The sequence below is a fragment of the Eubalaena glacialis genome, chromosome 9, assembly GCF_028564815.1.
Source record: "Eubalaena glacialis isolate mEubGla1 chromosome 9, mEubGla1.1.hap2.+ XY, whole genome shotgun sequence".
Classification (NCBI taxonomy): Eukaryota; Metazoa; Chordata; class Mammalia; order Artiodactyla; family Balaenidae; genus Eubalaena; species Eubalaena glacialis.
In genome coordinates this window covers 116,280,380-116,297,921 of record NC_083724.1, presented here as the reverse complement: position 1 = coordinate 116,297,921, position 17,542 = coordinate 116,280,380, and the positions used below count along the sequence as shown (strand labels likewise).

Genomic DNA, 17,542 nt, shown 5'->3' with positions numbered 1-17,542 from the left:
ACACACACACACACCCAGACACACACACACACACCAGACACACACACACCCCCAGACACACACACACACCAGACACACACACACACCACAGACACACACACACACCCCAGACACACACACCCCCCACAGACACACACACACACCCAAGACACACACACAGACCCAGACACACACACACACCCCAGACACACACACATACCCCCAGACACACACACCCCCCACAGACACACACACACACCCCAGACACACACACACACACACACACACACATCCCAGACACACACACACACACAGCGGGAGGGCGGCTGCCTCGTGATGCCCCTCCCCTGGGCCAGCTCTCTGCCTTCCCGTTGCCTCCACACACCCCCTCTGGGGACGCCTCCAGACCCCACCTGTGTCTTCTTTCCTAGTGTCATTTACAGATCCCCATGCTTGTCCTCTTGGGTTAAATGTTTAGACCCGGCTGGGGGGTGGACAGTCATAGCCCAAGGCACCCAGTTTGTTGATGAGGAGACCAGTCGAAGGTCCCACAGGTCGGGAGAATGCCCTGCCCTCACCTCTTCTGCCTTCCTTGCTCCCCTTTCATGTAACCCCCCTCCCATATCAGCTCACCGTCCCCCACCCCACCCCAGACCCTAAAATCACTGCTGGTTGTGAGTTTTCCAAACACTGGGGCCTGGCTTGGTCATCATCTCTCAAGATGGTGGTGACCCACGGTCCTAATGATGCCCCCTGCCTCAGTGACACACCTCCTCCTCATGCCCCCCGTCAGCTGGCTCTGGCTCCGCGTCCTCGGCCTGCACTTTCCCCCCAAAACGCCAGGGTCTCCTCATTCTCAGCCCGTTGGTCTTCTCTCCTTCGTCTCCCCGGAGGACCTCACCCTCTCTTGCTCTTTCTTTGCTCCTACTTTGGTCTGAGGACTCCCAGCGAAAACCTGCGATCCCTTATTGCACCCCTCATGTGTATCAGGAAGTTGCTTTTATGTACATGGTCACCTATCACAGCTTCCTGGCTCAAGAAACGGGTTCAGAGGTAAGTCTCCCAAGGATGCTTGGCTGGTAGATGCCGAAGCCGTGATTTGAACCCAGACCTGACTCTCCCGGGCCTGGGTTCCCTCTTCCACGCAGCCAGGGCCTGAGCCCCAGGCCCGGAGAGACCTCTTACCTTGTACCCCTTGGGCTGGGCTTCAAGCCCTGCTTCCTGCCCTTGGACCCCCATTGCCCGAGGCTGGCTGGGGAGGCTGAGCTCCACTGGGCTGCCTCTCTGGCCACCTCACCGTCCTGCCCTTGGCCTGTGGGGCTGAACCTTCCAGGTTCACACCTCGTCCTGGCCAGCGCCTCCCCACCCCAGGGCCCGTCCTCCTCGGCGGCATCCCTGACAGCCCCACTGGCCTGTTGCTGATAAAGAACAAGGAACTTGTGGTTTTCCAACTGTGGGCAGCCTGGGAAAAGCATGGAATGTTTTTGTCCATCACAACGATTGGCAGCACCTGTGATGTGGTGTGCAGGGCCCAGCACACACTGGTCACACCTTGTGACCAGTCCCTCACAAGGATGGGTGGTTCTACCCCAGAGGCCACGGGTATTACTATTGCTTCACTTTACAGCCGACCAGACTGAAGTTTGGGAGCATAGCAGCTTCCCCAGAGGCATAGGGCCAGGTGTAGATGAGCATCCCACTTCTGAGTTATGACTCTCCCATCATATCCGAGAAGGAATGATATGGCCTTCTAACATTCCAGGCTGGCTTGGGATCACCTGCCTCAAGGCAAAGGGATGAACTGGGTGACCTCTTGAAGCTTCATCATCACAGCAGTTCCGGGAAAAGACAGACCTTAGGATCAGATGCCCGCTGGGTGCAATGGATAAAAGGTGGGATGGGTGAGAGTTGGAAGTGACTCATTTTTCTTGGAAAAGGCTGAGCCCTACATCTTATTTTGTTCTGCTTCAGCTTGGTGAGCTCTTCCTTGCCCTTGAGAGACAGGCCCCGACAGGGCAGGCAGCTCCAGAAAATGTTGGGGACCCAGAGATAAATGGAATGCTTTGCAGGTCTTTTGTTCTGACATCAAGGAGCAATGATCTCTCTTCCCCTCTTTGATCTCAGCCTTCCAAGCACACCTGACCCTCCCAAATACATATCAGGATCAGACCCACAAAAACTTCTGAATTTAAGGGACAAGGGTGAGGAGAGAAAACATCCACAGGAAAAACTGAGTCTATTCCCTCCTGGGTCCAGGGCTCTTCACCCCTACTATGAAGCTGCTCTTACAGATGGAGACAATGACTTGTACGGATGGATTCACTGCAATCACATGTCACAACAGCAAAGGCTCATTGTGATACGGTTTCCCCGCATTACCTGAACCTGCATTTCAGGGCACACTACACACCAGGACCATTGACATTTGTTAGTTCTTTTATCCAACCTATGATGAGCAGCTGCTCCGTGCCAGGCTCCGTGCCATGCTCCGTGCCAGCTGCTAAGGATGCAGAGATGAAAGTGCTGCCCCCATGTGTCCCACTCCCTAGACCTGCTGTGGCCCCTCCCTGGGGCTCACCAGTCAGCAGTGCTGCCCTCCTGATGGACAAGTGAAATAACAGAGCCGTGTTCCTGCTCTGTGTGCCCAGGGGTGGAGCGACAGCAGGAAACCCAGACGGTGGCTGAGAAAATTGGGAGATGCCGCGGAAGTGGTCCCAACAGCAACCATAGCAGTGGAAAGGCCAGTTTTCATGAGCTATTTTGACTGGGGGCGGTGGTGGTCTGGGTATTTTCCAGGCAGAAAGGACGGGAGCCAAGATGGGGTAAGTTTGTCATGAGCTGAGGCTGGGGGTCAGGGGCTGTAGCATGGGGGTGACAGCAATTAGAAGAAACCACAAGGAGTCATGTGGTCTGTTGGGGGGTGTCTGTGGGCAGTAGATGTAGGGCAGGAAGGAAACTGAGAGTCGCAGAAATGCTGCCTAGTTGAGAAGGGGGCCCTGATGACCCGAGAGACACCTCTTCTGGAAGGTAGAAGAGTTTTTTCAGAATGGAGGAGGGTGGGAGTGGGAATCTTGGGACCACCTGAGGAACTTCCAAAGACATAGGCTGGAGCTTTGGCCAGTGTGAGGGCAGGTGTCTTCCTGTGCTCAAGGAGGACCAGGCCTCAGGTTGGCCCTGGCTCAAAGCCCCACCAGGTCCCCAAAACACAGGGAGGGGTAACGGAGAATCTAAGAGGGGGAGGGCTGCTGTCGGGCTGGGGAGCCGCTGGACGAGGCAGAGAGAAGCCGGGACTACCAGGACCCCTGGGTTCCGGGGGGGGCGGTCCAGGCCAGCACGAGGGGTGTGGTCTTCTCTAGTCCGGTGTTTCTACCTGAGGCCCTGTACTCCGGCAGTCAAGGCGGCTTTTCTTGCTGCAATCGGCTTCAAGTCCTGGCTGTGTCCCTAGCCAGCAGCTGCAGGAGGACCTGGGGCATCGGAGGGTCATTCTTGGAGGTCCTTGCAGGGTCCAGACATCCCCTCCCCGTGGAGCCACAGCAGATGAGCCGGAATGAGAAAGGCTGACTTCCCATCTTACCCAGAGACTCTCGGCTTCTGGGACTGGTGACAGTGAACCACTGAAAGAGCACTGCTGTTTTCCCATTCTCTGTGTCCTAGAAGCAAGAGACTTTCGGACCATGATGACCATATACCCGCTCCATCTTGGCTCTGCCATTTATAGCTCCTTGTCACTTGAGAGATAATAGCGCAGAGGTCCAGAGACATCCTGCCCTGGCCCAAGGTCACACAGCAAGTCAATGCAGAGTCAGGCCTGGAAACTGCCGTTTCCTGATTTGTAAGCCTGAGTTGGCTCCGCAGCTGGAGAGCCTCAGAGGCGGGGCTGCCCCTCGGGGAGGGCAGCTTCACAGCCTAATTAGAAGCTGTAGGGGAGCGGGGACATGGGGGGCCGTGCTCGCAGATCAGCGCCCCTCCATAGATCATAGGCATGCCAAGGACATAATAAATAATCTGCCCAAAGGTTTTAAAGGTAAAAATCAGCAAACCATTAATAACATCCCCGGCACCATATATCACGCTGAAATCTTCCCATTACACTGCTCCCTGAGCCGATCCGCATCTTCTAGGCTGTTTTTTGTTTGTTTGTTTTCGTTCCCTTTCCGATATGTCCTGCTGCACCTCTGAAGCCCCTCCCTTGCAGCCTGTGGGCTGGGAAGGATAGGAGTGTGGAACCTTTCGGATTTACCATCCGGGTTCTATTCAGGAGCGTGGAGGGATGGGCATCCCTTCCTTGGGACCCCATGTTTCTGCATCCACGTTTCCTTTTAATGGATGGGGTGGAGATGGCCTACCTTCCCCCACCCCCAGCTCTAAGTAGGAATAACTCTCTGACCTCTCTCTCTCAAAAGCCACAGAGGCTTAATTAATTAATACAACAGGGTCACTTTAAATAAGAAAAGCGCTGATGGCTGCACTCTCCAACCCCTGGTGTCCCCTGCAGGGAGCTGGGGCAAGCTCGAAGATTTGGGTGCGTTGGATGTGTTTTATAATTTGGGAGTCACCCGTGGTATCAAGAGCTGGAATGAGGAAAATCAGGCAGAGAGAAGCCGGGCCAGCAGCCTGACGGCCTGTGACACGGGGCAGTGCGGGGCTGTGTGACCACATGGTAGAGGGTCCAGGAATGCCTCCGGCATGGGCCGTGTTGCCCCCATTTGGCCTCAGCTTCCTGCCACGTGCTGCCCTCCGTGAGTTCTTCGACGGGCGTGTGGGTTGAGTGGATCACGAACTGCCACAGTGAAACGGTCTCTTGGATGCAGGACGCGTACACTGAAAACAGAGGAGGAACTCTGTGCTGGTTACTTGTTGCCTCCTGGAAGGCCCCCCTGATGGGGACAGGGACACTCGGGCAGCGTGGGGAAGGGGCTCCTGTCTTGGTTCTTTCGTCGTGAGCTGAGCTGGGTGACTTTAGAACAGCCCCTTCCCTCCTCTGGGCCTATGTCCTCACCTGCAGCATTCTGAGAGTCCCTTCCAGCTCTGAGGCTGGACTGAGCCACCTCCCCGAACTTCCCATCTGAGAGCCAGGGCCACGTAACGGTCATTCTGCAAAACCTCTTGAGTGGTCCTAGGCTAGGGCCTGCGAGCGGCCGGCCTCAGCCGTTTTTTACCTTGGCTAAGACATACACCTCTCCACGGCTTGGAGTTCTGTCCCCGTCCCCCCGCAATCCCTCAAAGTAGACAGTAGGAATCCACCAGACCACCCTTCACACGTGAGGGGCACATTTCACCAAGCACAGCCTGGTTTCCTTAGGCCTGCAGAACGACCCAGTGAAGAAGCAACGTAAGGTCTGCTGTACCCATTTGATGGATGAGGAAACTGATACGGATAGATGAACAGGACTGAGAAATCCTCTGGTAAAAGGCCTCTCGTGGAGAGAAGCTCAGGGTGTGATGGCCGGGAGCAGGGTTCTGAGAGCCCGAGGGGACGGATGGCTATTAGGCCAAGACAGCCCGTCGCCGTGGATAAAGTCTCTTCCCTAGAATATCTTGGGGTTTGGTGCAAACCATTCTCACTGTGAGCAGCTCTCCCCTGGGCACCACGTTTTGCAAGAAAGACTCGAATTCCCTAGGCTTAGAGTGACGTCCCACGTTGACTCTGCAGGGGGCACTGGAAGCCGGGCCCCAGCAGCCAAAAAGGAGGTGGGGCTCCACAGCCAGCAGACATGTGCTGGCCTCCCCCAGCCCGGGCAGTTTCTTCTGCAAGACCAGCATCCTCCTTGCGGCTGTTGGGACTTCCCAGTGTGGACCATCTCAGCCTCCCTGTGTCCTGAGGGAGGGCTCCATCTAGCGCAGGGTCCCCAGGGGCACGTCGGTAGAGCCCGAAGGCTCCGCCGGCAGACCCCTCTGTCACGCCTTCCTTTGTACCCACAGTTTGCCCACCTGCCACGCTCTGCTTACCAACTGTGTGGTCTGGGCAAGTTACTAATATCTCTGAGCCTCAGTTTATCATCTACCAAAATGGACCTAATGCCCACCTGTCTAAGTGGCTATGAGAATTAAACGGTGTGATAACTGTGGACGTGCCATCACGAGTATTTAATAAATGAGTTATTCTTGGGACAGGTTGGAAATGATTTGTCTGAGGGGGTACAGAAGCTCCTGAGTTCAGCCAGAGGAGAGAAAGCACATTTCCACTGGAAGGGAGTAAACTGGGGAAGGTTACACAAAAGAGAACACATTCGGTCAGCACTTTGACAAAAGAGTGGGGCTTTGACGGGAGCAGTTGGGAGCTGGGCTGGGGAGATTCCAGGGGAGGGGACAGAACGGTTGAAAGCCCAGAGGTTTATGAAGCAGGGAGGGTCCAGCTTGACCAGACCCAGGCACATGGGGGAGGGTGGGCATTTTGGCCTGGTCTGTCGGTCACCCTGGCTAAGCCCCCGTGCCGAGGCGTCAGCTCTGATGATGGAATGCACTTTGCCAACCAGCTGTCCTGAGAGACCCTGGCTCCCCTCAACCCCCTGTCACCGTGACAGACCCCTGGCCCCCCTCAGGCCTTGATGGATGGCTCCCACGTTGATTTCATACATCTCTATCTTCTCCAGGAGCTGTGACACAAGTAATTGGTGTCACCTTTGTTGATTGCATGCCGAGTGCTGACAAAACAGTCCCTAACAGGGAGCTCCGGGGTCCTGTGCTCGATTCTGTGGATGAAGGAACCGCCAGGGATGGACCTAGCTGACCCGTGGAGAGGCAGCCGGCTCCGCTGGACCAGCGGGGGCCAGTGCAAAGGTATTCTGGCCCCAACCTGGAGAACGTGCCGGAATCCTGCTAAACTGGGGGCAGCGCTGTGTTTAGGATCCATGACTCGTCCCCAAGGCTGTGCTGGGGGGTGACCCACACCTCTCTGATCACTGCCGTCCATGCTGTTCCTAGGCCGGGCGGTTGGCGGGGGGTAACCCTCGAGGAGGGGCCCCGTCTCCTGCCAGCAAGGATGCTGCCCTTCCCCAGCACAGATGATGTGTCTAAGGCGAAATGAGTTTCACCGACAAGTGTAGATGTTGGCGAGGGGAAGTGTTAGGGAGGTGGGCTAGGGTGGGTAAAAGCCCTGTCACCTGCTCTTGACCAGACAGACCTTGCGTCAAGCCAGGCCCAATCTGACCTGGGGCCTTGGCCTTTCTAGCCTCCGGGGTGGAGGGGGGGAGGGGCCTCCCGAATGTCTCATCATTCGCAAGAGGACGGCAGCCTCACCCAGGCCCACGGCTTAGCAGAGAGGCCTGCGGTGAAGCAGGAACTCACACAGGGGCCCTCCCGGGTGTGGCCCCAGGAGAAACACCTTCTCCGAGCTACCCCATCTCTAGCCAGAGTTCAACGGAGACAAACCGGCCAGCAGAAGGCTACCTGGGGGCGGTGCCATATGTCACTTCTCTCCATCCTCTAGCATCTGCCCCTTAGAATTTTGCCTTAAAATTCAGCTGAAACAGCCGATGGCAGGGTGCACGGGCCCTGTCTCAGTGGCCTCCTTGTAGGGCCTTTCATGACTGGCGCCTGCCTGACCCTGGGAGGAGCTCTGAGAAGCAGGGTCCTGGAGCCCAAGAAGGTTCCAGTGTCCTGCCTGAGTTCTTTCCAGGAGGATTTTGGACGAGGCTTGGTCTTTGGTTTTAGTATCAGAAGTAACATTTTGGTGTTTTTGTTTGTTGTTTTTTTGCTCCTCCCAAACAACCTGTGATCGATGGTGTTTCTCCCTCCTGGTGGTGGCTGCACCCCTCACCCGCGAGGGACGTCACCCTCTCTCCTGGCTCTACTTAACCTCTCTTCCCTTGTTTTCTTTTCCCCTCAACTTTCTTCTTTATTTTGTTTTATCCTGTTACGTTGTCTGCATCTTGTAGGTTGCTGTAAGTCCTTTTCAGTATAAGGCTGGACTAAGCAATGAATAAAAAGACGCAGACTCAGTCTGGATTTAGGAAAGAGACAAATATCCTCAAGGCACATCATTGATCCCCTGGGCCGTTCCTCCTGGGGTCTCCAGTTCTGGCCTGGGGAGATTTGATCATACAGTCTACGCACTTTGCTCCATACCTACCACGTGCCATGAGCCATACACGAAGCGACGATGGCACCTGGGATGTCTCAGCAGCCACTCCTGGCTAAGAGCAGAGGCACTTCCCCTCGGGGTGACTTGGTCAGCATCTGCAGGCACTCAGCCACCGAGACAACTTGGCCTCACGTTTGGCCAAGCCGCAAGGTCTCTGTCTATCTGCTGCCCCGACGGCTTATCTACCTGCGGGATTGGCAGGCCCGCTGGGGTGTCCTGCGTGTGCGCCCAGACGCTCTGCACGCCTGGGGGTGTTGAAGAGCCCTCCTGCTGGGCATGGGACAGGCTAGAGAGCAGAAGAGTGAGTCAGAGGTCACGGGCCTCCGGGGGTCAGAGCTGAGGTCATCCCGGGAGCCACTCACTCCTTGCTCCAGCTGTGTGATGCTTGCTCCGTGGCCCGGGGAAGGCTGGGAGGTCCCTCCCTGGGGTCATGATTCCCTGTCTGCCCCTGCCCTGCCCACAGAGAGAGAGGGGTCTCTTGCGGGGGGGGGGGGGTTGGTTGGAGCAATGCCGAGGCTGCCCCCGCAGCTCCTTCCCAGGGCCCCGGGCTCCCCCCTCAGAGCCCCACCACGCGGCAGTCTCCGGCCTGGCCCCTGGGACCTGCAGATCCTTCCTCCATCCCGCCCGGCTTGGGAGAGTCCCGCAGCCGTCTCATTGTCCCACCGCTGCCACTCTTCCTCTGCCTCATTGTTCCTGTTATCAGCATCCTCCACACTGTAGCGGCTGCACGGGAAGGCGTGGCTGCCACTGAGGCCGAGGCCGAGGCTGGCCCAGGTGTCCTGCTGGCACAGTCGGGTCCTTCAGGCTTGTCCCAGAGCCCGTGGTGGGTTACATGGCACATGGCCGTGCGCTTTTGGGGGGATCTTGGTTCTCGGTGCTTGGGAGGAAGGGGCAGGAGACTCTGAGCAACCCCCTTTCCAGCTGTGATATCTGCAGGTACAGGCAGCCTCTCCAAGTCTCTCCTTCAAGGCCAAGGTCCTGCACAGTCAGAATCTCCGCATCTCTGTTTCCTTCTCTGTAGGTGCAGGCCTGCCTGTTTTCCTTCTTTTTTTTTTTTTTTGACGTGGACCATTTTTTAAAGTCTTTATTGAATTTGTTACAATATTGCTTCTGTGTTATGTTTTGGTTTTTTGGTCACGAGGCATGTGGGATCTTAGTTCCCTGACCAGGGAATCGAACCCACACTCCCTGCGTTGGAAGGCGCAGTCTTAACCACTGGACCACCAGGGAAGTCCCCTGCCTGTTTTCTTGACAGGACCAAATAAGGCTGAGGAAATGAAAGTGTGTGAAGTGAGTGGTTTAGATTAGAGCAGGCCTAATAAAGCAGATCCTATCCAGAGTTTTTCGGGATGAAGGGGCTGGGGGAAGGGAGAAGGAAGCTTGCTTTTGGTCTGCACTGGGCTAGAATATTCTAGGCATCTCAGGAGAGCTGGTGTGGTACAGCTTTAGCAAATAAAAAGAAAGGACACCCAACTCAATTTGAAATTCAGATAAAGAATTATTCTTTGTTTATCTGAAATTCAAATTGAATTGAGTGTCCTGTATTTTATCTGGCACCTCTACATAAGATCCCTTGTGGGGTGCAGAATGCTGCAGGGAGGTCGTTGGGAAGTTCAGACAGGATTGGGAATGGGGGGGGGTTCCTTTGGATCTTTCTCATTCCCTAGAGTTTCTCTGGAGCATCTTTTCCAGAATCCTCTAGGAGACGGGCAGGCTGGAGGTGGCTCCCCAGGGCACAGGGATGCCCCAAGTCTGAGGCCCCCAGAACAGCCTGAGTCAGACATTCGGGCCCAGAGCTCTTTGCAGCCTCCTGTGGTGGAGCCCCCTCCTCAGCGCTGTGGGTGCAGATGGGGAAGTCGGCAGAGCCGGCCTGGAAGTCCGGGTGGATCAAGGAAAGAACCCGGGCAGGGCAGCCAACTCTGTTCCCACCAGCTGGGACGCCTCGCCCTCTGCTGGCAGGTGCTGATATGACAGGCATCTCTTTCAGGGACCGTCCCTGCAAGGATTACCAGACAAGCCGCATCCTCAGTTTATCTTCCACTCTTCTGTATCTGCCCTGGGAGAATAGGAATTGTGGCTTTTCTGTGAAGAAAGATTCACCGTCATGAATCTATGTTGTTGATACAACCCCATTTCTTTTATGCTAGGCAAGCAGGATCTTGGAGAAAACGAGATATAACGTTCACTAATTTTGCCTTCCAGAAGGAGTGGACTTGGAAACTTCTAGAAACAAAAAGAGGTAATGTCTCTCAGTCTGTGAGGTAATGACTCTCAGAGTCATTAATAGCAGTGGGGGCATCGGAACGGGATGACCATCATCTTGTTCACTCTAGCAGGAACGCAGTTCTAAAGTCTCTTTGCTGTTCCCTTCTATTAACATGGATAATTATTTGCTTCCTGTGACCCCCTGTTTTAGCTCAAGACACCTCCAAGTGACCAGAGATCTCAGGACAGAATTCTCTACAAGCTACTCAATGAGCCAGTAACACAATTCCTACAGATAACAGCCAAAGGGGATCATGAGAGGCTTCTATCAACTCCAGCCAATGAACAGTTTAACTTTATGTACTGAATACAGGAAATAGTAGATACTTTTTCTTCATCAAGATATTTATAATCCACATGGAAAAGTGACATGGTTATAAGTATGAGCTAATACAGCTGCAAGGATTTATGATGTGCAAACAGGGCAGACCCAGGTTTTCCGAGGACTTCTTAAAAAACAGACTCTCAGACTGCACATGAATAACGAGGCTCCTAAGTGAATACTTATTTGGAATGAGTAAATGAATTACAACGATTTGCATATTTTTATAAGACTACTTTTTGGTGCCGTTCTAGATTCACAGCAAACTAGAGAAGGTGGTACAGAGATTCCCTGCCCCCCACATGCGTGGCCCCATCATTAACATCCTCCACCGCAGTGGTGCTTTGGTTACAGTCGATGACCTTGCATCAACACCTCATAATCACCTTAGTTTACCGTAGGGTTCAGCCTCTGTGTTGTAAACTCTATGGGCTTGGATAAATGTCCAGGGATATGTCTCCACCATCAGAGTATCATAAAGTGGTTTCGCTGCCCTAGAAATCCTCTGTGCTTCACCTACTCAATCCTCCCCCACCCCCAACCTCTGGTGACCACTGATCTTTTTATTTTCTCCATAGTTTTGCCCAAGTAGCAGATTTTTAAAAGATGAAAAACAGGAATATCAGGAAACCAGGAAAATAATCCAGACAAGCTTCTGGCTCTGTATATTTGTTTATCCTCTGCTTGGGACATACTTCCAGTGCTGGGAGCCCTAAGACATGTTCCCACTGATGCACGACTTGTGGCCTTGCACCTTCATCTTGTGGCACTGGTGGGTCATTGGGGTGTTCCTGGAAGTCATTTCAACACCAAGACGGTTGACAATGTTTAATTACACAGAAGTGACTAAAGTGCACGCGCGCGCGTGTGTGTGTTATGATGGCAAGTATGATGGAGGGAAAGTCAGAGTGGAAACAAACAACAGTCTTAACCAATTTGTGATTAAAATAGTTTACATTTGCAAATTTCACAAACACGTGTACTGTTTGAATAGAGGTTGCTAGGGCGCTTGGCTAGCCATGAGGGGCCTCGAGACTTAACCTTTGTTGGTTTCAGGGTAAACCTCCCACCACATACAGACCAAGGCCAAATCTCAAAACAAATAAAGTCAACATTATCCACAAATGAGACTAAAATTTTGAGAATAACACTAGGGACATCCAGTCATTTTCAGTGTTTCAAGTGTCTTGAAGGCATTTTTCTAACAGTGATACTGATTTCCGCCTATGATTTATAGGAACCAGACTCCTAACCTGTAAGCCCAATAGATAATCAAACACTCTTTATTTACCGTTTATAAGATCTAGCTGTATCCCGAATTCTCAATGTTAAATTTAATCTGCAGTATTCATATTAGGCCCAATTTGTGCTGTCTCAACCCTACCCTGTGTCCCACTGCAGGGACGTTACCATGGTAGCAAATGCTGGGCAAACAAGAATAATAGAGGGAAGGCATTTCGGGGAAGCAATTCATTCTGAAGCAATATGGACATGAGGTTCAAAGTCAGTGGAACAGAACAAGAGGAAATGTAACACAATGGGTGCAGGTTGGTTTAAGGGCTTCTGGACAAGGAGGACGGCTACTGAGTCTCTGAGTAAGACAGGGAGCTCTTTGTGAACTTATGACATGAGCCTCTATCGGGCTGGTTTAGACGTGGTTTGGAGGAGATAGGAGAGGCAGCTAGATGACCACTCTTGGGGCATCAGAATTCTTTCTCTTGTCCAAGGCTCACGCTTGGATTTTAGGTAAACAGCGCCCTCTACTGCTAAATAGCTTTTACGACAGCTCAGAGGGCAATGGTTCCCTTGGGGGCTCTGTCTACAGGCTCATTCCCCCCGACCCCCAGGAAACCTGAACTTCTAAAGACGTTTGCAGGTGATAATGTGGGTAGTGATCTAGGATAACCTGGGCACAGCCGTTTGAGACGAATCCCCGTGTCCACAGTCCCTGGTGCCTGGGCTTTCTGGGTGGCATGGCTGCCACTTCCTTCTCACCTGGGCTTTGAGGAGCCCCCTCCCTGGGGGCTGCGGGAACAGGCAGCCTCCCCCGATGCTCTGCCATTAACCAGTAGCTTGACCCCAGGCACATTTGCTTGACTTTCTCATCTTCATTCTCCCGTCTCCTGTTAAGTGAAGAAATGGATTAACTCGATGACGTCTGCAGTACCTGCCAGCCCCCTCTGGGACCCACCACCCCATGTCTCTCTCTCTCAAGTTTCTGCCAGACTCCTGGGGAGACCAGTTGCACCATGAAGCCAAGAAAGGGTCCCCAGCCGTGTCTGCCTAATGCAGATGGCCTCCGTGCCCTGAGGGACCTACCGGAGCCTCTGCAGCCTGTGCTTTAACGTCCGAATCCAGGGTCCACCTGCCCCTTCCCAGGATGAGGATGGACGATATTAAGGAAAGCGCTTATGCTCTGCGGAAGAAAGGACCACTGTGCATGCGCTCCCTTAACCACTGGCGATGACCTGACAAGTCGTTTCACTGGCTTCACTGGTTACGCCAGGCACGATGCCTAAACTCATCTGTGTTTACATTTTCAAGGTTTAAAGAAAACCAGGAGACCCTACCCCAAGGGACCCAGGGTTGTACACCATCTAGAATTACATCCCAAGGGTCGGCAAGCTCATAGGGTCCTTACAAGTTCAAGGTGGCACTTCCCCCGCCAAGAACTTGGCTGAGGAGGCCTGTGCCCTCCAGGAGCTCCCAGCCAATCTCTAAACACGTGATTCTCCGGTCATGAAGGAGGCAGCTCTCCCTGGAGATCTCAGACTCCATCTCTAAGCTCCTTGGCTGCTGAGGACGGGAGGGGAGACTTGATAAAATCAAAGATGAATCCGTGATATTTAATCAGGTGCCTCGAGGGGTTCTTGAAAACTCCTCTGGGCCTGGGAACCACCTCAGAAGATAATAAATAATAGTGACAGACAGAAACAGAGTTGAGTGCCTCCCTTTGATCTTCTATTTCCTCCATAGGGGTCTTGGCGCCTGGGTCAATGTTGACTTGAGTGTTTGTTCTACTGTTTGTGCCTCGGTATGAAAACACAAACGCCAACTTCCTTCTGAACGCAAGACCCCAGGAGAACCAGGAGGAAACTCTCCAGGGACAGGGCCCTGCTCGTCCCCCCCTCCTCCAACTCCAGTAGGTTTACATCTGGGGAATCTTGGCACCTTCCTCTATGCTGAGGTTCAGGTGGAGAACTTGGAAAGTGAAAAGTCAGGCTTAATATCCCATGCATGCGTGTGCACGCACACACACACACACACACACACACACACACAGCCCTCTGACTGTAAATACAGGATTCAGCCTATAACAGAAACAATAAGAGCTGGATTCAATGAGGTTCCCCCCGGCAAATGGAGTGTTTAGGGTTTTGTTGGGATTCTATTGTGTAGACTGGAGTTTCTTAAACAGTAAGACAGCAAGCAGCTTCCTGTTATGGAAACAGCCCAACCCTGAGATTCAGAAAGTCAATCTATACAGCAACTGGATAAACAACCAAGATAACGATCAGCCATAATCGGCACAATAGCCAAAATGGGATTGCTTGGAGAAAAGAGGCTGGCGCCAACCCAAGCAATGCCCATGAATACAAGCCATCTCCTGCTCAACAATCCCCATTCACTGCGCCCTGGGCTTGTGCACGCCGCCCCGTACACGGCCGCCGGGCGTGTGCACATACAGACCCAACGCTATTTATAGGCGGCTGGCCAGGAGCCATGTGTCTAGCTCCCTGGGTGCCCCCAGAAGGCCTCCCTGGGCACTGCACCAGGACAGGTGGCCCCCTGTCTTTGCCGGCATGACTGGTGTCCTACTCCTGTCCTGTCACTCATGGGAGTGAGCGCGTCCAAGCCAGGGCTTGAAGCCGGGTCTTCGCTTGTCCATCTGTAAAGGGCCATCCTAACGATGTGTTCAGACTACTTCGCTCTGTTTCTTCTGACGGCTGCACAGATGACATTGCCTTCGGATTACAGAAGGCACAGCAAAACTGGTTGTTTTATAAAGTATCTGAGCGTTGGGCTCAGCCCCTTGGCAATTACCTGAGTGCAGTGAGAACCATCCTCTGCCCGCCTCCCCCCCAAAAACTGCTCTATTGCCGAGGGACCTTCCCCATCAGCCCTTAGTCAACACATGTCCAGCTAGTTAACCTGCCCTGGGCGTCATCAAACTAACACGGAGAATGACTCAGTGTCTCTGACCAGGCTGACTGGTGATCGCCCAGGTGTCTGACCCGGAGGGCCCTGGAAGGCCTTGCTGACCCTGAATCTTTCGTTTATCCACCAACTTCTTTCTGAAAGGAAGTATCCACCATGTGACTCAATTCTTTGGGTTAAACAAAAAGTTGGGGTGCATTGGGAGTGGGGACACTGCATCGGGAGCCCCTGTCGGTGTGGACATAGCCTGGGAGGGAGATCTGGAGCCATCGGAGTACCCCAGGGCTTTCTCCCGTGCCTAAATCTCATTGTTTGGGAAGAGAGAGCTGGTCAGACAGCTCTGGAGGTCAGAGGGGTGCGTGGAGCAGTGCCAGGGCCTAGGTTGGACATTCCAGTGTCAGGAGGGACAGAGAAGGTAGCCTTGGGTGACGGGGAGTCTTGGAATTATTTAGTGGGACAGAGGGGCAGGCAAAAACTAATCAATTATTTTTCTTGCTGTAGCATTAAACTCTGAGCTCTAAGAGCAAAGTGGTTACATTTGGAGTTTTTGAAGGTCAGCGATCAGAGCTGGCAAGGATCTTAGAGATTATTCCAGGCCAAAAACAGAGGCTCAGAGAGAGGGTGTGACTTGCCCAAGGCCGCAGAACAGGTGAACGACAGGGCTGGAGTGAGAACCCTGGCTTTCCACGTGTGTCCTGCTCCCCACTGCATCTCCCTGACTCCGTCCCAGAGAGACTGCTTTCTGCCCACAAGTGGGAGGGAGGGGTTCTGGCTCCCTGGATGCTCCCTGTAATCCTGTCCACAAACAGGGCCTGGTCTGGGCCAGGAGAAGCCCCTGACCTGCTGCCGTGCTTCACTCCTGGTAGCTCCTCTTCCCTGTGACCAGGGAGAGCGGGAGGGCAGTGGGGGGACAAGACCAACGATAACAGCTTTGAGCAAGACAGTCTTCAGGCCAAGGAAATCAACCTGAGAAACTCAAAGAGCTCAACACTCCCTATTTCTACAGCACTTTGCCTTGCATGAAGCGCCATATCCCATTCAACTGTAGACAACCTCCCTACGTTCATAGCATCCCACTGTCCCATTTTAAAAGTGAGAAAAAGAATGCCCATGGGGCTAAGTACCTTACCCAGAACCATGGACCCAGTGAGTCCTGTAGTCAGGGTTCAACCAGATCCTTTGACTCCAAGCCTAGGGCCGGCCCCATCAGATCTCCTCAAAGCTGAATCCACTTACACACCACACTGTATCCAGTGATGCCAGGGATGAGTGTTTATTTCGTTTGCCTGTATTCATTACAACTGGTCATTTCGAACTCACATTAGATACCACCGTTCAGCGGCGGTGAGCTCAGACTGAAATCTGTGTTCCCGTTAATCTAAGTCCTTGGGAGTAAAAGAAAATCTATGCTGCCTCCATTCTCAAAGGAGGTGAGGTTGGCATGGCCCACGATGGTCCACATGTCTCCACGGTGGAGAAATCAGCTGCCTTGAATTATATGGAATAATAAGCACGTGGCCTCTCTGTCCATCCCCACCCCCCACCCCCAAAACACCAGGTTATTTGCTGGATCACAGCTTCGGGCTCCTCGTCGACCGCAGCCAGCTCTGTGATGTGGAGGTTTCTTTCCTTATGGGGCTTGGGGCTGGGGGCGCCTGCACCCCGTGCCTGTGCCATCCTCCTTGCTCTGCCGACCGCACACCTTGGATCCTAGTTTTCCTTCTGGCCTGTGGTCTCTTCCATGGTGTTCAGGTCAGGTGTGTGAAACCAGTGGCCCCGATGGAGGCGCCTGGCTGCGTTCACGTGCTTTTCCTGAGAGGCTGTACTGTTACTCTATGCAGCAGCAGGTCGAAGCTCGTGCAGGCGTCATTTTGCCCCCTGATTCCACAGCTAATCAGCCGAGGGAGCAGGAGAGAAGCTGAGGTCTGGATCGCTGGATCCCATGTCTAGGGCTCTTTCTAGCACACAGGGTGGCCGATTGCACGGTCTTAGGCCCAGCCTGGTCTTGACCCAAGGAAGCCCCCTGGCCTTCTGGCTCAGCCAGACCTCTAGTCCGGCCTTCTCCTGCCCTGTGGCCCTCAGCACCCAAGTCTCAGAATGACCAGATCATGTGTTTCTCCCCTGACTAAGGGGTCTACTTGCTCCCTCCCCATAACCATGCCTGCACATTCTCAGGGACACACTTTCAGTGACTGCGCCTGCCTTCCTCTGCTTTCCTTGGCATTGACAATGTGAGAGGAGTAATGAGGAAAAAATCCCAGCAGCCAAGTTCACGTCCAAGCTACACCAGCACACCTGTAGAGAGGCGTGAAGGAGCATGAAACAACCCCGGGCTCCCTGCTCTGGCTGCCGAGAACGGACCCCCCCGGCGCAGGTGCTGGCAGTGTCATTAAGTCACTTCCAACACAGGCCAAGAGGATCGAGGCAGGCACCTCCTTGTCCCTCGAGCCTTCTGTGGTCCCCTTCCGCTGCAGAAGAAGAGTCCTGCCCCGCTGCTGGTCAAGACCTCTGTGATCTGGGTCCCCTGCCCTCTGACCAGCGAGGCTGCTGTCCCACCCCCGTCTCCCCCTCCTCATTCCTCCAGCCCTCCTCCACCCCGGCCTCTCTCCTCCTCTCCATTTCTCGCAATCTTACTCGCCCTTCCAGGCCTAATTCACATGATGGCTCTTTTGTGAAAACTTTCCTTATGACCCTGCTTTGCAAATGGGGAAATGAAGTGGGGGTAGGCAGGATTA

At 53.7% G+C, this 17,542-nt stretch overlaps 1 protein-coding gene across 1 annotated transcript in view; it reads left to right on the top strand.

The window, feature by feature from the left end:
• RP1L1 (RP1 like 1) overlaps nt 1-17,542 on the top strand; it is a 54,439-nt gene that overhangs the window by 14,324 nt on the left and 22,573 nt on the right. The window contains exon 5 of the mRNA XM_061199255.1: nt 8,669-8,885. Within this exon, the coding sequence (XP_061055238.1) occupies nt 8,669-8,885 (217 nt within the window). The remainder of the gene's footprint in view (nt 1-8,668; nt 8,886-17,542) is intronic.